Here is a 21,499-nt window from a genome sequence, read left to right on the forward strand (position 1 = left end):
CTGAAATCATGGCTCATGTTACGCCCCGACACGGACTGTGCCGACGAGTTAGGCACAGATGTCAGTTTTCCAAAGACAAAATGAAGCTCTGCTGTGGGATGCTGCTGTAGGTGATAGTGACCGCTCACCCATTCCCGGATGATTTCAACCAGCATGCAGGCTGTGATGTTCCGAGTGCTCATCGTAAGTGTCTCGGGTGATTTTTTAAAATATATTATATTAATGGTGTCGTTGTACCATTGAACCAGGATGCTTACTCGTCGATATAGCGTCAATTTGTCCTTTAAGAAAAACAAACAAACCGCGGGGCCGTTCGGGTTTTTCCCGCCCCTTTACCCGTCTTTTTGAAAGGGGATGTGATCAATGGATTGCGCAGGAGAAGCACTATTCAAAGGGTGATGTGGACAAACAAGCGAAGAACGCACAATAACAGATGGAGCAATCATTGCACAAGAAAAGCGGGAGCTAAGGTAGTGTGGAATCGGCCCCTGTGGTAATCTGCAGAGGGAGGGGGGAAGTAGAAATCAGCACAATTTGGTGTAGTGGTTAAGAAAAGCGAGACTCTAATCTGGAGAACTGGTTTTGATTCCCCACTCCTCCGCCTGAAGCCAGCTGGGTAAACTTGGGTCAGTCACAGCTTCTTGAAGCTCTCTCAACCCCAGTGTTGCCTATGGCTCACCTCACCTCACAGGGTGATTGTTGTGAAGATAGTAATAACACACTCTGTAAACCTCTCTGAGTGGGCATTCAGTTGTCCTGAAGGACGCTATATAAATCAAATATTATTATTGCTATTATTATTGTTATTTAGATGATTGGCTGATATCGGCCCATTCTAGTGACCTTCTACAAGAACAGATAAAATTGAAAGCAGAAACATGCCATAACTTGGGATTTGTAATAAATTTCAAAAAGGCTAATCTGAACCCTTCTAGGAAGGTGCAATTCATAAGAGCAGTCCTTGACACTTGTTTGAACAAGGCCTTTTTGCCATCAGAGAGGACATGGAAGATACAGTCCCTAGCCCTCCCAAGGAAAAAAAACCCGTCTATGCCACTTGGGAATTGGGGTCAAAATGACTCTAATTTACAGCCCCCCAAAATGAAAATCTGTTAGTTCTCTCAATCATGCCATTAGCTACTAAGAAATCAAGCCTCAAGAATAACTTTCTTCAGCAATGCAGGACAAAGAAGTGTAAAATCTGGATTCAGGGTCAAAAATACTCCTCCCTGAAAATATCAGATCTTCATAGAAATGTAAATGAGGTGAAATTGACCCTCACCACAGTTTATTTTAAAGACAGTTTATTTTAAAGAAAGTAATAATTTTTAACTATTTTAAGTGCTGGCCTTCTTGTAACTTGCTTAGTCTCTCCACCTGTTGGAGCCTTGCAATTAAGAGCTCTTGAATAACAAAGGGAAACAATCAGCTCAGTGGACAGATGGCTAGGGGTTATCTGAAGTTCCATGCTGAATGGCTCCTTCAAGTCTGGAAAATGTGTTCATATGATGCCTACAAACATGCTCAGGCTTGTCTTACAGGGGGTTAAAATGGCCCCATTTTCCAACATTGCAATACAGTTCAATTTGAGCATTTCAAAGTAACTATGGGGCAGAATTTGGGATTTTCCATGTGTCTATGGACATAAGGGAAGCTTTGAGAGAGCTCAAATACAGGGCTTTTACCTGCTCCTACTATATACACAATTCAGGTTGCAAACAGTGGTTTCCTTGGGGGTCATTGCGACCTCCAATTCCAAAAGTAGTATAAAACCCCAAAGCCAAAATTGTGATATTTTTACACAACAAATGTCTTTGGATATAAATTGTGGATATAAATTTTAGTTTTCACTATTTGCTCCACTTTCCTATAAAATGGAGATAATAGGTGTTGGTCCAGCTATTTAGACATGGAAACAATGCTAAAATCATTTTTCAGTATTTGTTGGTGTCACTAGAACCCCCATTTACAATTATGCAAAGTACTTTCATTTTCAAGCCAAGTCTATTGGGGGCCAGAATTACCCCATTTACATTTTTGATGAACCTCAAACGTAAAAAAGAAAGGAAGTGTGGATGGAAGAGATGGACTTCAGGGCATTTGAGTTCATTGAGGAGAAAGCATAACAGGAGATTGATGTCTGTAGAAAGTTTTAAATGGGTAAACCAATTTTTTTTCAACGACTTCTGGGGTCAAAATAACCCCCGTTTCCTTGGGAGGGCCAGTGAGATCCTTTACAGCCTGCAGATACCTGTCAGCATTGAAAATTCAGACACTCCTGGGGCTCGTGGCAGCTTCTATAGCTGTAATAACTTTATCCAGATTGCAAATGAGGAGACTACAATTATGGTTCCTGCCAGTGCAACATCCAGGGGTACACTCTCAGGATAAGAAATACAGTCTACCCAGGACAATAGCCATATCATTACTATGGTGGTCGATAGATTCCCACTTGTTAGAAGGAAGTGATTTTGACTCACCTAAGATTGAGGTTACATACACCAAAGACACCTCACTCTCAGTTAGGGAGGGTTCATTCTGTGTCCTCATTGGGGGGCACAGAAGACCAACAATGAAAACAGGGTTGCACTTACCTGTAACTTGTTCATTAAGGTCTTCTGTGCAGGCACACATACCCTTCCTCCTGCCCCGCTTCATTACTTACCTGGAGAGTCCAACAGTTCAGAAGAAACTTGAAGGTCAGGGGTGCTGCCTCTCCCGGAGTGTGGGCTGTTTTGGCAGCAAAGCACTGCACATGTGTTCTGGGGCGAGGGGAGAAGGTGCCCCCTAGTGGATGAAAAGCTCTTTGATTGGCCCCCATGTGGGCCTGCGCAGAAGACCTCAATGAACAACAGTTAAAGGCATGTGCAACCCTGTTTTATTATAACCAAATTCTTCAGCAGATATTCTCTAGATAAAACGTACAGCTAATCTCTCATAAAAGCGCCATAATTTAGTTGGGTTGCTGTCTTAATGCCAAATGAATTTTTGCTTCAGGAAGGGTAGAAAAATATCATGATGAAGGTACTGATTGTGCTTCTGCTTCTCCAGCTCTGTGTGGTATCCTTGGCTTTGTTCAGAACTCTTATCAGCTTGCATTGTGAAGATGTGATGCTCCAGTTAGTTCTAAGGTAAAACTAATATCTCTCTGTCTCTTTGTCCCCTGATACTGCAACACAAAGTTCTCAATGGTTTTCTAGTGCTATTTCATACATAATATTTCCCCTGCTCTGTGCAAAGTGCAGACAAGCAATTCTGTGTACGTTGTCTTGTAGCATTCTGCCATGTCTGCTTAAATATATGCGCTGGTTAGAAACCCAGTGTCAACTCTAGATCTATAATGAGAAAAATAATAATATATTTTAAAAATCACAATGTATGTAGAAAGATGAAAGTGCTTAGACATTTTTCCATGTGAAATTAACATGTTTTTCTATTTTAAAAAGGAAGGCTGCTCAAGATGAATTGGCAGCACTCAAAGCAGTTGCCTAAGGGCTCAGTCAGTCAGAATGTTTTATAATTTGGTGATTTGGGTAATGAAGCCACGGCAGGCTGACTTCTTTTTTCTTCCTGAAAATTTTGGAACAGTTGTCAGTCTTTTCTATGTTCTAATGCACTGTATCCTCAAACCTTTGACATATGAAAACAGAGTATATTAACAGATGTCCTGCTTGTGGTGGCTAAAAGTATACAACCACCAAGTGAAAATGTATTGCAGTTTTCTATACTTAGAAATAGTTTAGAACTTCTAGAGATGTGTGGTTACATTAGCAAAAATGGGATCAGAGCTCAACGAGAAAACTTTGAGCAGGCCTAACAGGCTACACTTGCTCAGTTTATTTAAAATCATACTGGTCTGATAAATCCCTAGAATATAGCCATCATGTTCTTGTATAAAATGCAGGATAACCAATACCATTTTAAAATTAACAGGATCAAAATTTATGTTTAGTGTGTTCATGAAAGGTTAGCGTTAGTCAAAGCTTAGAAAAATTTAGAAGTGGAAGATTGAAATTTGATTTATTAACACAAAGGTATAAAATATGTATTTCAAAATCTCCACATTTTTTCAAAACAAATAGAATACTGCAACATTTAATACATTGTACAGTAACAAACGTAATGTGTATTTGCCCTTATGCTTTTTATGACATTTTCAGAAAAGTTCAATCAGTCAATCTTTATTGGAGAATGCCCCAGTTAAACTTCCTTTCTGTTGCTTTTGTTGTATGATGGTGATTATTTAAAATGGAATATTATATGTGTAAATTGAAATAAAATCTACTTTGCTACAATTTGCCATCAGTTACTCTCTTTTAACCAGCTGTTCATTTGACAGACTTCTGCTGTCTTAACACATTTCCCCTGAACTGGGAACTCAAAAAATTACCTTCTATAATGGTATCTTTTCATACTCTGTATATCCTGCAGAACTAGTTGCTTGTCTATGTCAGACCTGAGTTGTCCATATTATGTAAGATTATTTTTTGCTCATTTCTGTGCTTTTAATTAAGCAATGAGAGACAAACAGCTATGGAAAATCTCTGTTTAATGATCTTTATTTAAAAGATCTTGATTTTAAACAAGAATTTGTTGTTCCAGATACCTGATACCTTGCAATCACATCATGCTGAGCCAAAGATGGGCTGTTAGAGAAAGGGACTGGTATTCCGTATCTGCTGCTCGGCTGCTTGCCTTGACTCCCATCTGCTGCTCTAGTGGGATTACCTTGAGTCTTCAGAAACAAGAAAAAGATTATATCCTATGGAGAAAAAACATACACGAAGCAGGTAAGTGTTTCACTTGTTATGTAAGAGGACAATCCTTTTAAGAAAGTTGTCTCTGTTTATCTCTTCTATTTTTTCCTGTTATAGGGCTGCATGCTTGCTCATCTCAAACTCATAGTTACAAGAAAGCTCCTCAGCTTTTCATTCTGGGTTTCTTTTTTTAATGTAATTTGCTTGGATTTGTGGTCCATCTAGAGTCTCAGAGAATTCAACATTTCAATAATACATTCCTCTGCATATTAACTTTAATATTTTTGTCCTAATTACTAAATGTTACAAGAGGAACTTCTGTATATTTCTTGTTTCCTCTGCCGCCTCGTTACAGTTCTGATCCAGGTGACTTTTGTTCATGATCACCGGCAAAGCATTTCAGTAATCAGATTGGGCCTCCTCCTCCCTTTTTCTCCAGTGGGAAGGGTGATTGGATCCAATCCAGTTTGTGTAATTCCATTGGCTTCCCTCAGGAAAGGATGAGATACACAGTGATAAATAGCTATAATTTCTTTCAGAATGTGTTTCTTTTCTTGGAATATGTTTGTACCACTTGTTTATACTAGTAAAGGATAGCTGTGAAATGTATGAATCAAAATATGAAACAAAAACATGAACTTGTTTCTGGAAAAATTTTCCCCCATTATCAGGGGAAGTAGAGGACATTGTCTGAAGAGTTCATCCAGATCTTCATAGAGCATTCTAATCTGTGCTCAGCATTCTTGGGAAGCTGTGGGCTGTGGGCGGAGCCAAATGGGGCCTGGTGGAGGGCACATGAACAGCATGTGTGATCACCTAGGCGGCATGCTGTCTGATTTTTCATAATGCACCATTGAAGGAGGCCAATTAGCTTGGATTACCATATATGGAAGAGACTGTCCTCAGGGTATAAAAGGGGCGGTAGCCTTGTTTTCTGTGAGGAATTTGAGGTAGCTTTTTTGTGTTTAGAACCTGTTCCTCCCTTTATTGCAATAAAGACTTCCTGTACTCCTTCCACTCTGCCTGCCATCTCCTTAACTGGGCCTGGAGTGGGTGGGGCTCTTTTGAGCTAACGGACACAGGAAAAGAAAATGCTCTGCCTATATACCTTCTCTGGCTGGCTAAATATGTAACAAACATTTTTTAACAAACCCTGAACTCTTGAGATAGGAAATTAGATCAAAATAAAGAAGATATACATTCTCCTTTCAGACTCCTCAAACGTGAAATCCTTCCCCTATGGAAAGAAGTCATCCATTCAAACTAATAAAACTTGAACCAATCACCAAAAACTTCTATATTTGTCTACAAAGGCATCATAAATATCTTGGACATCTTGGTCATAGGTCAGATGAAAGAATTTATTGCAAGTGTGGTGGAAATTGCCTTCCCAATGACCAGTGACTTGATCTCTAACTCCTCTTTGCTTCTGTGTTTATGGTTGGCAATTCAGACAGATGGAGAAAGAATCACAATGCCAATGAGAATAAAAACAGAACTTTTTTGCAGTGAAAATATTTTATCAAACTGCTTGATCAAGCTAAACAAATGGAGTGAGTGTTGGAGACATACATAAAAATTATGTGTGTCTCCAACCTGCAACACAGAGATGGCTACCATAATAACATTCTGTTTTGTGAGCTCTACTTGCAAACCACTCTTGCAAGGTAGATTTCTGCTCTGTTAATTCCCTAATAGGCTTGGAGTTTTGTCCCTTTACTCCTTTGCCTTGGGATAGTCAAAAGGACTGGTGACAGCCTACCTGGGCAATTGTAAGATTTTCTTTCATTGCCAGTTTTGTAATGTGTGTGAAATCAGCCTACAAGCAGCCTGCAGCTCTTCTCCTCAGGTGGGTCGAGGCAAAGGTACCCTGTGCCCATGACAGAAGCTGCTGTTAATGACCCTTAAATCCCTTTAAATACAGCCCTCTAAAGATATCCCCATCCTCCCCAGTGACCACATGTGATCCGAGCTAATGTAACTAAACTAATCTCTCTACTACTGCAAAATTAGCTGTGCCACCTTGTAGGTTTAGATGTGGGGCACTATTTAACCCAGTAGTGTCCGTGTTTTATTAGTATTTCTGTATAAGAAACAATAACATGTTAATTTAGAATAATTTGTGTTCTTGTCTTTTCTACTTCCTAGTAGTGATTATTCTGTCTCTCCATTTCAGGTTCCACTGAGATATCATCCAGCAGAAGTATTACAGACTCTACATGTATTGTAGAATATGGTAGAAGTATAGATATCAGTTACTTGCAATACCTTTGGGATGCTCAGATACTTATACTTCACTGCATGAAAGACTGCCAGGTTTGGTCTGCTCCATATGATGGTAAAACCCCCAATCCATGCATCTTTATCCAAACTCTGGTTGAAGAAGATAGTAAAAATATAGAGCATCCCATTTTCAGACTCTATCACAGAACCCACAGTAATCATAGCTCCTCTCAGCTGACCCCAGTGGGAGAAAAGATGCAGCTAGAGCTGGAGTGGGATGATAGCTATGATACAGGGATTTCTCCTGGATCTGATACTGGCTCTCCCCAGCATAATGATGATTTAGGGAGTATCGACAGACAAGCGCCTGCAGAGCCACCAAAGCATATTCAGGAAATGAAGAAGAATGCAATTATGTTCATCAAAGGGTCGTATATAGAAGACTCTGACTTTCAGGATGATGTCATGGTATATAGGTTGTGTGCTGAAAAGGATGCTCAGGAAGCAGACAGTTTAAAGAAGGAAACTTTAAACACTGTAGTGTCAGAATCTCAAAAAACAGGTAATCAAAAACAGCTTCCTACCAATGGTCCACTTAATCCACAGCCAGATGCAAACTTGGAAAAGCACAATATGAAAAATTCCAATTTAATTCAACAAACAATGGTAGAACCAGTCCATGAGAACCAGGAACCAGACTTGGAACTGAAGTTGTCTTCTCAAGAACCAGATGACAATGCTAACATAAGGCTGCTGAGCCCAGAAAGTGAGGATTTTATTTCTCAGTGTGATAATATCATTAAAGAACTGGATACAAACTCTACAGGCTTGGTAGAACTTAAATCACTTATGCCTGATGGTATCTGTCCAGTGGAAGAGGAGGAGGACTTTGAAAGTTTTTCAGTTGACACTCCATCAGTAGAAAGTATGCCTTCACCCTTCGGATCAAAAGATGTATGGCCCGGCAACCCTGCAAGGATCCAGAATGTCCCATTTACAGGTGGAATTTTGTAATTCTATTAAATAATGTTCTGAGTAGAGGAAAGATACATATCAATAAGAAAAAAGGAGTATATAAAATCATATTAAGAATGCTGAAAGATGATTTTTAGTGGGCAGTATTCTACCACTGTGTGTGCAAATGGCGTAGTTCTCCTGTGTTCCTCTCCATTGCTGTGGCTCTTTTTGATCCTTGAAGGGATTGGTTGTGGGACTGGGGGACCCACGTGGAGGAACAGCCACATGGGTTAGAGTGCTGGAGTGAGAAGGGGAAGAGAGTTGAAACTGCTCTTCCTTCCTGTTCAGCTCCACTGAAAAGTCAGGGTAATTTAATCCCTTTGTTGGTCCTTGGTCCAAACCACCAACCCTCACAGTTGTTCTTCTGCACAGATCCTGTGAACCCAGGAATAATTTCTCTGGAGGTTGGAGAGAGCTACTGTGATGTAGGAGAACACAAGAAAAACTGTGTACCTTCTACGCAAAGATGGTAGGATACTACCAAGTACCAGTATAACATCTTGATTTAGTTTGACTTGGATTTCAAATCAATATTGCCACTTCAGTACCTTGCAATTTACATTACTTGTAAAAAAAATCTTTCATACAAAAAGTTCCAGAGGATGTTACTGCATATTTCAGAGATAGGGTAATTGACCTTTTATAGCAAGTGCTGCTAAAGAGAGATTTGGCAAATTAGTTTCTTTCTAGTAAGGCAAAGAATTAAGGCAAAGGAAAAGTATGTCTATTTGTTGTAAAATAAACATTCCAAATATTCATACTTAAGCTACTTTTTGTTTCTAACTTTTCAGCACTAGATGGCAGCTCTTGCCATTCTGTGCAACTGCCCCATTTAATTGCACTTCTAGGCAATCAGCTTTCAAATGTAAAATGTTTTCTAGACTACTACATTGTTTCCTTCTGTCTGATTTCAGATCCAGAGGAGTTAGCCATGTTAGTCTGTAGTAGCAAAATAGAAGAGTCCAGTAGCACCTTTAAGACTAACCAACTTTACTGTAGCATAAGCTTTTGAGAACCACAGTTCTCTTCATCATGCATCTGATGAAGAGAACTGTGGTTCTTGAAAGCTTATGCTACAGTAAAGTTGGTCAGACTTAAAGGTGCTACTGGACTCTTTTCTATTTTGCTGTCTGATTTCAGTATCCTGTTTACTATTTGGATTACATTGCAGACATGTAGGATGTTCTATATTGGGCATTGTTGGTCTACAAAAAAAATGGATTGTGTTCCTTGTATAATTTTGCCAGCTCTTTGAATACGTTCGTTTGTTTTTAAATTCTTGGTGTCCCAGCTCTGGAATCATATGCTGTGAGCATTCATAATTTTAAAAAGAAAAGCAATAGCTTTACAATGGGTTGGATGGCACCTTTCAAATATATACTCATTACAAAGGAAACTTGGAGAAAATGTTTCCTTTTTATTATTTATGAGTTTAAAATTGTTACATCAGCATTTCTTTGATTCCATAAGGATCTAGACAATATATAACCGCAAAGAAATCATCCAGATACTACATAGTACAAAGCAGAAAATAAAAGATTGGTGAAATACATCTCAGATAGCTCCATCTGTCTATTAAACAGCACAATCCAATGGAATATACTTATTGTCCTTGGATTTCTTAATCTGGTCTAAAAAGCAATTTTCCCTCAGTTGTTTGCTGATGCAAATTGTATGATCAGCATGAAAAATGACTAGCTTAAGAATAAAACTTTATTGAGAATTGATTTTTGTATTGCTGAAAGTTCATGGCCTAATAGTAGTTGTTTCTGAATAATAACACTTGATAACTTCGGCAGATCAAAATCTTTTTTGGATGCAGCCAGATTTTAAAAAGCTGATGTTTTGAGTTCTGTGAATGATACCATAATTCTCAACTGGATTGATCAAATTATTCTCTCCTCTTTTCACTATCTTAAGGCTTTGTTGACACACTAACTTTTTTGAGGAATTCCATGTTTGGCAGTAACTTAAGTGATGCTTCAAATTTGATTTCTACAGCTCTCTCATTTCTTTTACGCAGCATTTGGAAATTCAGTGTCCTGTATAACATGTCTACTAGTTTTATGGTTTTGAGCAGTCACAACAAACTGGAGGACTTCGTTCATTATTCCTTTTCCAGAGAATTATAATGTTGAAACCTAATTTCCTTGTTAAGAAATGTTTTTTCGATCAAGTGAATGTGGACATCAACTGATCTTTTTATATGGCACTAATGTTTTATGTTTGTTGAAAAAAAAGCATCCGCTTCTTCTAATAATTTATGCCATACAAGCCCCAATCCATTTATCCTCCAACAAGGACACAATCAGCATTTCAGTAATGGGAATATAATGTGGCAAATAAAACTTTTATTATGAATAGGACCCCAATTAGTTTTATGTATGTGCCTGCACAGTGAATTTTGTATAACATCATTAATTTTGATCTAATTAATCTGTGCTACTCCTCTTGCAAAGCTTGTAAACCTCTGCTTGTCACCTGAGATTCTTCATCTAACAAGGTGCTTTAATCTAGCTTGGTGATGACAGGGCCATTTGTATATATATATCTTGGTTTACATCTTTGGAAGCAATTCACTGCCCATGCTTTAGGAACTGATTTCTAACAGTAAAACTATTCACATATTTTTTGGAAAGTCTCTTGTACTTCCTTTCATTTCATTTGCAATAAACTGTCACCTTATTATATGGAAAGGACAGTCCAGTAAGTTGGCTCTTGTATAAGAGCTCCTCAAAAGATTGTGAACTGTGTAAGTAACAGAAATTAACAAGCCACAGTAATGTGCTTTCTGGGTTTCAAATGCCATGAAAGAGGTCTGAGCTACCCATATCCCAAGCATATGCTGTAGCATGGGGGATATAATAGAGCCATGGGGAACCATGGCTAAATCTCATCCAAGAAAGCCTGGAGTTGTTTAGTCGCTGATCAAGCACTTTTCCCCAAATTGAAGATATTTGCCACAGGGTAATAGTTAATAATAATATCTGAGTCCATGTAAAACTTCTTTAGGAGGGGCCTTAGGACTGCTTCCTTCAAGGTAGTGTATACCGTAGCATCCTTCATTGAGGTATTTCCTACCTGCACCTAGCTAGGTAATCTTCTCCAACTAGATGTATTCAGCTATGAATGATCTGAATTAACGTCATGTAACAATATGTAAAATCTCTCTGTCCGCTCAAAATAGTGCAAGGGGATGGCTTTACACACACATAGAGAGAGCCAGTTTGGTGTAGTGGTTAAGAGCGCGGGACTCTAATCTGGAGAGCTGGGTTTGATTCCCCCCTCCTCCACTTGAAGCCAGCTGGGTGACCTTGGGCTAGTCATGGCTCTCTGGAGCTCTCTCAGCCCCACCCACCTCACAGGGTGTTTTGTTGTGGGGATAATAATGGCATACTTTGTAAACCACTCTGAGTGGGCATTAAGTTGTCCTGAAGGGCGGTATATAAATCAAATGTTGTTGTTGTTATTATTATTAAAATAGATAGGAAAAGGCTGTCATCTCCATCACAGAGTAGGTGCAGTTGCACTCTAGATAACTTTCAGTCATGTTTTTCTCCATTTACACTCTAGCTGTCTGCTAATTTCAAAGCTGTATGCTCATTGATAAACCAGGGAACTGAATGGGTTCAGAGGATGCCTGAATGCCTTGGTGCAATCAAGTCAACATCTCAGAGTTCCAGGGATTAGTGAGAGCCAGTGTGGTGTAGTGGCTAGAGTGATGGGCCCAGGTTTGAGTCCCCATTCTGCCATGGAAGCTCACTGGGTAACCTTGGGCCAGACACACACTCTTAGGCTAACTTACCTCACAGGAATGCCCTGATCTTCATTGGAGGTCTCCCCTTCAATCATTAACCAAGGACGACCCTGCTTAGTTTCTGAGATCTGATGAGATACATCCTGGTCAGGGCCTCCACATACATTGCATATGTAAAAATAACATGCAGAACATGGTTGTTACTGCCTGTGCTTCCTCCGGAGCAGAGGGGAAATGTGGACATAGGAATGCAAATGGGCCAGTGCTGGCCTAGATGCTCTCAGCCTGGTACTAATGGCCCCTGGCTTTCAGATCTCAATGTTAGGCAGATGTGGAAATCAAAATTTCATTTTGCCCATGAGAAATAATGGCTTTAAAACAGGCTGGTGTTATATAGCTTGCCTCTGCCCATAATTTTGTATGAAGTAGAAAGAGACAAAATGACATTGCCGATAGGTAACGCATAATTGTCATCTTCTGAAATTCGGAGCTGTGAGACTCAGCAGCTGCAGACTTTTCTGTGCTCTTTCATGGTAGCCGACTAAAGCACACGATGTCCCCAGCAGACAAGAGGCCATCAAGAGGCCCATGTCCAAGCTGCTGGAGATTACACCGTCAATTAATTTTCTCCGCTTCTCTTTCCACGCAGGGGACAAATGAGTTTGCCCTCACCTGAGGGTGAAGACCTGTCCTTTTAAATACTTATTCTCCTAAATTAGTTATTCTCAGAAAATCCTCCAATTCTCTGTTGCCTTTAAGATTAATTTTGAGTTCTATACTTAAATCTGCAGGACCCTTTATAAGTGTGGTGCTATCAAAGTTGGAGAACATGTTGGAGAACTCCTTGCATGTCAATTTGCTGCTCATTGGAATTATTACTCATCTGGCCAGTTACCCACAACCCCTTCTCCGTTCTTTTCTGCTCAATACCAACATGGTATTTCAGCCTAGTGTGCGATCACTATACCAGGTACAATGCATGACAAGGTTCTAAATTAATACTCTCTGTTAGTACTATTATTATTTGTTATTATTAATATAGCAACATAAAAACAGAAATGCAGTGGCACCCTAAAGACTGATAAAATGTATTCCAGCTGAGTTCTGGCTCACCAAAGCTCATACTTGAAAAAAAATGTTAGTCTTTAAGGTGCCACTGGACTTTCATTTTTATATTGCTGCAATAGACTAATATGGCTTAGCCCTCTGGAATTATTAATATATTGTCATCACTGTACAGATGCTTGCCTAAAGAATGTGTGATCCAGATTTTATATGAGGGCAGGGAAGAAGGGATAAATGCAGCTTGGTTCATCTTTAATTTGTTTTTCTGCCCCTCACAGCAACAGACAAGGAATGCTTTGGGGGCCTCGCTCTGCAGTAGTGTGCAAACTATAATGTATGAAAACTTTGGAGATCTTCTTATGCGTTTCCTTTTTTAAAAAATGAAGCTTCATTAGAATGAGTCAGATATTAATCTCCCTCCATTTATTTAAACAATTTACTTAATTTTTTTCTTTGATGGGTTCATTTAGGTGCTGCAGAGTGGGACACATAATGCCCTTAAAGTTGATAGATTAAAAATAATAATAATGCTTGTTGTGCAGAACTAGGCATTGTAACCATCTGTAATGTGGTTTTTGAGAGCAACTGAAACTGAATATAGATAGTTCTGTATGTAACTACAATAACAATATGAAGATTTATTGCTGCTATTGTTTTGGCAGGTGCTGGCATCTGTAAAAAATAAAATTGAGCAGTTTGCTTCCATTGAAAAGGATTTCCCCCATCTTCTCATACAAGCACAGCAATACCTGCTTTTACGAGTGGACATGTCTGATATTCCTCTAGAGTCGTTAACCAAAGGCAAGTAACTCTTGTTCTTAGTGTAGGATAGAAAAACAAGTTTTACTAGCTTTTAAAAGCAAGCTTCAGTAAATAAAGATCTTTAAATATGCTTAATGGTTAAGGCAAGACCTAAGATTATTGGGATTAAATACATTATTGTAATCCCTCCTCCAGCCTCCACACAAACATCTGAATTTTTTATAGGATAAAAAAATCTTTATTTTGCAGCATAGCTGGAATCTGACTTGGAACCAGGTGCAGCTCCTTTGGAGCTGGCAGGCAGAGGGAAAAGTAAGAGGAAAGTAATGTAGCAGGGAGGTTGGACAATCTTTAGATACTACATTTGTGTCTAAGTTCCCTTTCACGCTGCAACTTTTATTCCCAGTTTAAATCCATTTTGTAAGTGGCTATAAATCAATGTTTCCTTTCCAGACTGCATGCAGCGCAGTTTTCTGCACCATGTGCCTTTTTCTTTTTCCTTGCTAAAAGGTGAAGGGTTCTTCTTTCTCTCTGAGACAGCTCCCTTGCCTCATCATTTGAAGACCCAGGGTTTCCTTCTCAGGAGACAGATTACAACACACACTCTGCAGGCCCAGGGACATCCTTAATGCTCCTCTGTGACACCTGCTGTTACTGGGAGCTTAGTTAGTGGGGGATTCCGCATGATCAATTTTGATCGGACTTTCTGAGCAGTCATGCTGTGGTGGAGTCCTACGAATCCACTTCTCCCCGATTCCACATTAGGCTTTTGTTTCGCACATTTCATCAGCTCAAAGTCCATCATGCGGAATTTTTGACAGGATAAAAATCGATTCCTCATTGCTTTTTCTGGGGGAAGTGTCGAATGATGCACATCTTCATTTTTTAAATTCCCCCCTCCAAAAAAATGTTGCTACACATAAACGTTGCATCAAACCAACACATTAGAAAAAAATTTCTCACAAAAAAAGTTGCTACACATAAACGTTGCATCAAATAAACATATTGGATAGGCCAGAGCACTTCCCGCCGATATTGTGGAAGAGTATTGGCTGTTGACATTTGGAGGGAAAATTGTTACCAATGACCCCGCGTCTATCTTTCCCGCTTTCTTCGTGAGCGGTGTGGTTTAGTGATAGGTGTTGTGTTGAGGACGGTCTCTTTCTCCCTCAATGAAATGCCTAGACCACTAGTTGAACGCTGAAGTCCCTCCATCACACTTTCACTCTACCTCAGAAGCTGTCAGCTGTCAGCGAGCAACAAGTAACAAATTTGGCATGTTGTAAAATGGACCCATTATTGGTCAGCTGTTGTCATGTGACACAGGATATGTTTCTGCATAGATTTGTAGAAACATTGCAACGTTTTTTTACATTTTTTTAAAAAAAAAAGAGGGGAAGGGAAAGGGTAGTGGGTGTAGCTTAGAAAACATGATTGGCCAATCAAATTAAGTTGATTCGAAGGGCGAGAGAAAAGAGCAAGGGTGGGGAGAACATCGAATAAAGAATTCCGCATGATTAAAATCCCTAATCTGCTGTGCGTGGACAAATAAGTCGGGGGAAAGCAGGATGGAAAAAAATGGACAAAACATGCAGTGACTTCGAATCTGCTGCTAGGATTGCCTTCCCACGTGTGGAAACACAAGAAAAAATCGAGGTCATTTAGAAGCTGAAGCAAGGAAAACCATTCGTGCGGAATCACCCATTGATTGGCCCACGTGCCATTACAAATAAAATCAAAAGGCAGGAGAGAGGGAGGTGGGGCCTTTAAAAGTGCAGAAGTCCTTCCGGTTGACAGTCTGCTGCAACACAGCAGTGCGACATAAAATAAAATACCTTGGAAGAAAGTAGATATCAAAGCATTCAGATTAGAGTTTCATTAACTACAGGAGGACAGTGATTTATCATTAAGGTGCATGAAACCTTTAGAATCCATTTGGCTTCAGAAGTCAAAGCAGGTTAAACAGCCTTTATGAAAAGAAGTTTAGGATAATACACAGAGGTGTGCTCAAGTTCACTAGAAATTTCCTCTGGTGGAAATCCCTTCTCCGGGCTTTCTGATCTCCTCTCTTCTGCTACAGCTTCAGTGCCCCCTGAAATGCTGCTTCTGGTGGTGGGGCAGTCAGTGGACCACCAGAATAGCACAAGGAGGACTGTAGAACGAGGAAGGGAATTCATGCAAATTGCTTACCCCTTTCATCTGCAGAATTCTCTTCTGGATCCAATCTATTGTCTCATTTTATTTTTCGAACAGCAGTTTGAAGTAGGATACGTTTATTTACTTTTATTATATCTCATTCAAAACATTTATTAGCCATTTTTCTATCTTACCGCACTCAAGGTGGCTTACAACAAACACAGGGGAAAAAATCTCAAGACTTCAATTTAAAATCACAGTTGAAAACTACCAGTAAGTAGAAAATTAATCAAATGCATACACACCTCCCTGGGGAAGTTGTTCAATAATTATGGGGCTGTTACCAAAAAGGCCCTCTCTTGTCTACCTACCAGATGAACTTCTTTGGTTGATGAGATGCTCAGGGTCTGTTCCAAACTCCCGGGCATGAACATACGGGAAAAAACTGTTCTTTAGATACCCTGCTCCCACGCCATGCAGAGCTTTAAAGGACAAAACCTGCACCTTGAATTGGGCTCAGGAGCTGATTGGTAACCAGTGTAGTTGCTGTAATATTGGGGTTGCATGATCCCAGTAGCTGTCTCCAACCAGCAGCCTAGCTGCAGCATTCTGCACTAGCTGCAGCTTCCAAATACTCTTCAAGGGTAGCTCCAAGTAGTACGCATTGTAATAGTCCAGCTAAGATGTAATTAAGGCATGGAGCACTGTGGCTAGATCTGATTGAACTGGGAGTGGGTGCAGTTGGCACACCAGCAAAAGCTGGGCAAAATCACTCTGAACCACTAAAGCCACCTGCCTTGCTAAGGCAACTGCTGTCTCAAGCAGCACTCCCATGCTGCGAACCTGACTTTTCAAGGAGAGAGTAGTTCCCTCCAAGTCCAGAGATATCTGAAGTGCTTGGTCCAAAGGGTGTTATTTCTCCCTCCTCCTGCTGCAAGTCTAGTGTGACAATGTACGGCAGTAGTTTAAAATGTTGGACTAGGACCTGGGAGATTCAGGTTTGAATCCCCACTCTACTATGGAAATTTGCGGGGTGGCCTTGGGTCAGTCACATACTCTAGGCCTAGACTACATCACAGGTAGGTTGTGATGATAAAATGGAGAAGAGGGAACGATGCAGACTGCTCTGGGTTCCCACTAGTGATAAAAGTGATGTATAAACCCAGAAAATAAATAAATAAAACAAAGTAAATATTTATACTTTGTATAAACAAAGTAAATAAATAAAAATTGTGTTATGTCCCAAGGGGTTCCATTCAAACATTGGAAGATGCTTTTCAAGCAGAATGAGGGACTGCTGCAGAAAAGATAATTGGGAAAACTGCATTTCATGTGCAGCACTCATGGGTGATTAGATCAAAGCCAATAACATGACCAAATTGACAAGCTTTTAAGTCAATGATAGACTTCCATAAAAGTTTCTCTGCTAAAGTGTATTTTTTTAAAATTAAAAACAAGTATAATCTGAAACAGAAGAATTGTAACTAAACACGTCTACAAGTTGAATTATTTTTAGCATGGCCATTAATAATAATATAATAATAATAACTTTCAATTTATATACCACCCTTCAGGACAACTTAACGCCCACTCAGAGCAGTTTACAAAGTATGTCATTATTATCCCCACAACAACGAACTCCCTGTGAGGTGGGTGGGGCTGAGAGAGCTCCAGAGAGCCGTGACTAGCCCAAGGTCACCCAGCTGGCTTCAAGTGGAGGAGTGGGGAGTCAAACCCCACTCTCCAGATTAGAGTCCTGCGCTCTTAACCACTACACCAAACTGACTCCTGTATGTATATCTCCTTTAGATAAACTTTGGGACATACTTTGGGAAAGATAAACTTTGGGAAAGATAAACTTTCAGACATACACTTGCGTGAATCTAATAGGAAAAGGCATTATGGTTTCTACAGTTGTTCAGCATCTCATGAATGTGCCCTCAAGAGAATAGGCTGTGTTTAAAAATAAGTCTAGCTATAAAAGTCTAGAGATAGGGATACAAGAAGCCATCATACGGAACCGCTTTCCACGCTGCAGCTGCCTTCCTACGTTGCTGCTGCTGAGAAATAAAATTTGCCACACTGGTTCTTTGTGTTAGTCAGAGGTGAGTTTTACTGTAGCAAATGAAAAACAAGCAGACAAGCTTAAAACTACATAGTGCCATGATACAGGGGGTGCAAGAGCATCTGTGCTTTCTGCAGTTTCCCCTCAAGCGCTTCATTCATAGATTCCATAGTTAATTGTTAAATTTCCTGAATAGTTTCATGAATTTTTGCATTAAAGAAAAGGAAATTTTGGAGAAAATACTATGTATGTGATTGAGTGACAGGGCTCCTTTGAACAGCTTGGATACCAAATTTGCACCTTTTTAAAGGTCTTTCTAGACCATCTGTTTATTGTATGATAAATAACAACAGTTGTTACTTGTTACTAATCTGTTTCACTCAAGTTCAGATATTGCTTTGCAAGACAATGCTGCTATTATATGCATATCAGCTCTTCCAAGCACATTATTCTTGTTGTTTGCATATGTTTATTTCCCCATTTAGTGCTTCTGTTGCGGCTATAGGTGCAGTTTGTATTGTGATTGTAGAGTGCTGTGCGCACCTGTTGGATAACTGTATAAAACAATTTATTGGTGAAAAAATGATAAATACAGAGTCATTAATCTGATAATGACACAAATTTGATAATGACAAAAATTATGATGAGTGACAAAAATTTGATAATAACACTGTACTCACATCTTGTGTGTAGTAGTATAGCTCTGAAATCCAATGCTACCCTGGAGGAGGGGCAGAGATTCAGATAGCAGGAAGGTTGCATCTTCCCTTCCCCTCCCTCACAGTCCACTGGTTTGATAGAACAAGTTATTTGTTTTTCTTACTGACCATCTCCTTCTGTTGCAGTGCTGTTGAACTGCTAGGCTAAAATGATTACAGTATCATCAAATTCAGTGAACATTTGGGTTGGAAATTAATCAGAATTGAACACAATGAATATCAAGATGCTTATTAACATTACTAAAGGACTGTATTCCACCCCAAGGGTTAGATAGGGCTATCTTTTAGCCCCTAATTTATTCAGTCTTTACCTGAGTAATGTGGTTAATTATATGGCAAACACTGACTTTCATCCTCCAAAACTTGGCTCGCGTCACATATCGATTTTATTATATGCAGACGACGTGCTCCTTTTATCAAGGACGCCGCTGGAACTTTGTAGGGCACTTGACAGCTTTGCCACTTATTATAGTTACCATTAACTATGATAAAATCAAAGCTATGGTATTTGATAGGCGCCCAAAAAAGAGAATATGGACGATTAAAGGAAATAGAATCAAGCAAGTTAATAGATTTAGCTACCTTGTGGTAAGAATATAAGAACATAAGCAAAGCCATGTTGGATCAGGCCAGTGGCCCATCCAGTCCAACATTCTGTCACACACAGTGGCTAGAAATCCAGTGCCATCTAAAGGACTGTCAGTGAGGCCAGGACACCAGAAGCCCTCCCACTGCCTTCCTTCCAGCACCAAGACAACAGAGCACCACCTCCCCACAAAGAGAATACCATCTATCTCCTGTGGCTAATAGCCACTGATGGACCTCTGCTCCATATATTTGTCCAGTCCCCTCTTGAAGCTGGCAATGCTTGTAGCTGCCACCACCTCCTGTGGCAACGAATTCCATGTGTTTATCACCCTTTGTGTAAAGTAGTATTTTCTTCTATCTGTTCTAACCCGACTGCTCAATAATTTCATAGAGTGCCCACGAGTTCTTGTATTGTGAGAAAGGGAGAAAAACACATCTTTCTCTACCTTCTCTAACCCGTGCATTATCTTGTAAACCTCTATCACGTCTCCCCTCAGTCGTCTTTTCTCCAGGCTAAAGAGCCCCAAGCGCCTCAATCTTTCCTCATAGGGAAAGTGTTCCAACCCTTTAATCATTTTAGTTTGGTAGCATTTCAGGAGAGTAGATCTAATGCTGCACATTGCAACCTGAGAGTAGAGAGTGCTGAGAGGACTATGCATGCAACACTGAGATTTTTCCATTCCAAGGGGGGGGTCTTTATGTACCTGCTGCATTTAAAGTTTTCCAGGCCAAAGTAATAGCCTAACTCTTGTATGGCACTGTTAACGTTATCTTGGCTACCAGTTTGAAATCATTAGAAAAGATACAATCTGAATTTTTACATGGAATTTTACAGGTCTCTCCAGATGTCCCTAGCTCCCTTCTTCATTTAGAAATGGGATTAATGAGGACTGAGGTGAGGATTTTGTTGGCATCCACTTTCCAATGGCTTAAAATTCATAGGAACCCAAAAGGCCACCTCCTCTTTGCAATGCAAGACTCTAACCAATTGAGATGGCTACACATGGTCCAGAAAAGCCTTGAAAAAATGGGCCTTTCATCTGGCTCTCTTTTGTCACAAATCATTGATCAGGCAAAACTTACAATTAAGCAAAGAATTTGTAACATCAAACGGCAACAAGATCTAATGAAGCCCCTGAGGCGACAGTATTCAGGATGAAAATGGCCCATATCTTAAAACTTTAGATCCCACCCCCCCTGGAGGGCTTTCACACTGGCTAGATGTGATGCCATACCGTCAATGGTTTTGGAAGGGACATACAAAAAGATCGCATACTCTGAGAGGATTTGTCCCTGCCCTCTAGCCGAGGTGGAAACTATATGGGACATGTTCTTTTATGCTGCTGCTCCTGTAAAGAAATTCGAGTTAAGACAATTCTTCCTCTTATGGATATATATGTTATAGCGATGGACTTTGTAGGCCTAGATAAACTACTAACAGGTAAAATTTCAGCCATTACTAAAGTGACAGTTAAATTCTGTGCTCAGGTGATTAAACTGCGCAATAAATTTCAGGCTGGTGCACTTGAGCTCTGATTCAGATCTCTTTAGGAGGCTACTATATTGTTGTTGTTTTGGGGTCTCTAGATCCAAGTTTTAAAATGGCTAACTAGGATGCTATTTGATATTTTATACTCTATTTTAATTCTATGATGTAATTTTAACCAGATATCCTGATATTTGTATATTTTTAACCAAAGATTCTTTTAATCTGTATATTGTATACCTGATAATGAAATGTTTTGTTTTATAAACTTAAATAAAAATGAACTGAACTAACATTACTATATAGATGCTGAAGTTTGCACTTTTAAAATTTCGATATTTTTTAAAATGATACCATCAAGAGGCCATAAAAAAGCAAAAAGCTTCCTTCTCCTGAATGAAGAATATAAAAAGAGCACTAACTTGGGAAACATCAGAAAAGACAGTTGATTAAGGAATTTGATGGATCCAGTTACTGAGTATATAATAGTATAATATATATACCAAGACCAGAAAATAGTCAAAATTGTAGGACCGTTAGATGGTGTAGATATAACTATAGTATGAAAAGAATACAGAGAAAATCTACCACATCTGAATATTCATCCCAGTGTTTCTCGAGAACATACATATGCTATTCTTGATCTTATTGAAAATATGTAACTTTTCTCTATCGTCTAGTTTAGAAGGTGTGCAAAGTTTAGAATAGTTCTGAATGTACAATTCAGAAATTGTTGAAATTTGGGAAGGGTATGATTATTATTTTCATTAAATATCAGGAGTATTGTCATGCCAGAAAAATCCATTTAAAAAAATATTGGAACAATATTCCTGATTTAATGAAAATGGTAATCATGAACTTTCTGAACTTAATGAAGGAAATTAAAAATAATTTTGGACGTGTCTCCATTCTAGAGGCAGTAAG

At 39.4% G+C, this 21,499-nt stretch overlaps 1 protein-coding gene across 1 annotated transcript in view; it reads left to right on the forward strand.

The window, feature by feature from the left end:
- FHIP1A (FHF complex subunit HOOK interacting protein 1A) overlaps nucleotides 1-21,499 on the forward strand; it is a 109,756-nt gene that overhangs the window by 80,720 nt on the left and 7,537 nt on the right. Inside the window, exons 7-11 of the mRNA XM_054989484.1 lie at nucleotides 3,052-3,131; nucleotides 4,603-4,790; nucleotides 6,934-7,980; nucleotides 12,546-12,724; nucleotides 13,482-13,620. Of these exons, the coding sequence (XP_054845459.1) occupies nucleotides 3,052-3,131; nucleotides 4,603-4,790; nucleotides 6,934-7,980; nucleotides 12,546-12,724; nucleotides 13,482-13,620 (1,633 nt within the window). The remainder of the gene's footprint in view (nucleotides 1-3,051; nucleotides 3,132-4,602; nucleotides 4,791-6,933; nucleotides 7,981-12,545; nucleotides 12,725-13,481; nucleotides 13,621-21,499) is intronic.

Source organism: Eublepharis macularius, chromosome 10 (genome assembly GCF_028583425.1).
Source record: "Eublepharis macularius isolate TG4126 chromosome 10, MPM_Emac_v1.0, whole genome shotgun sequence".
NCBI classification, from domain to species: domain Eukaryota; kingdom Metazoa; phylum Chordata; class Lepidosauria; order Squamata; family Eublepharidae; genus Eublepharis; species Eublepharis macularius.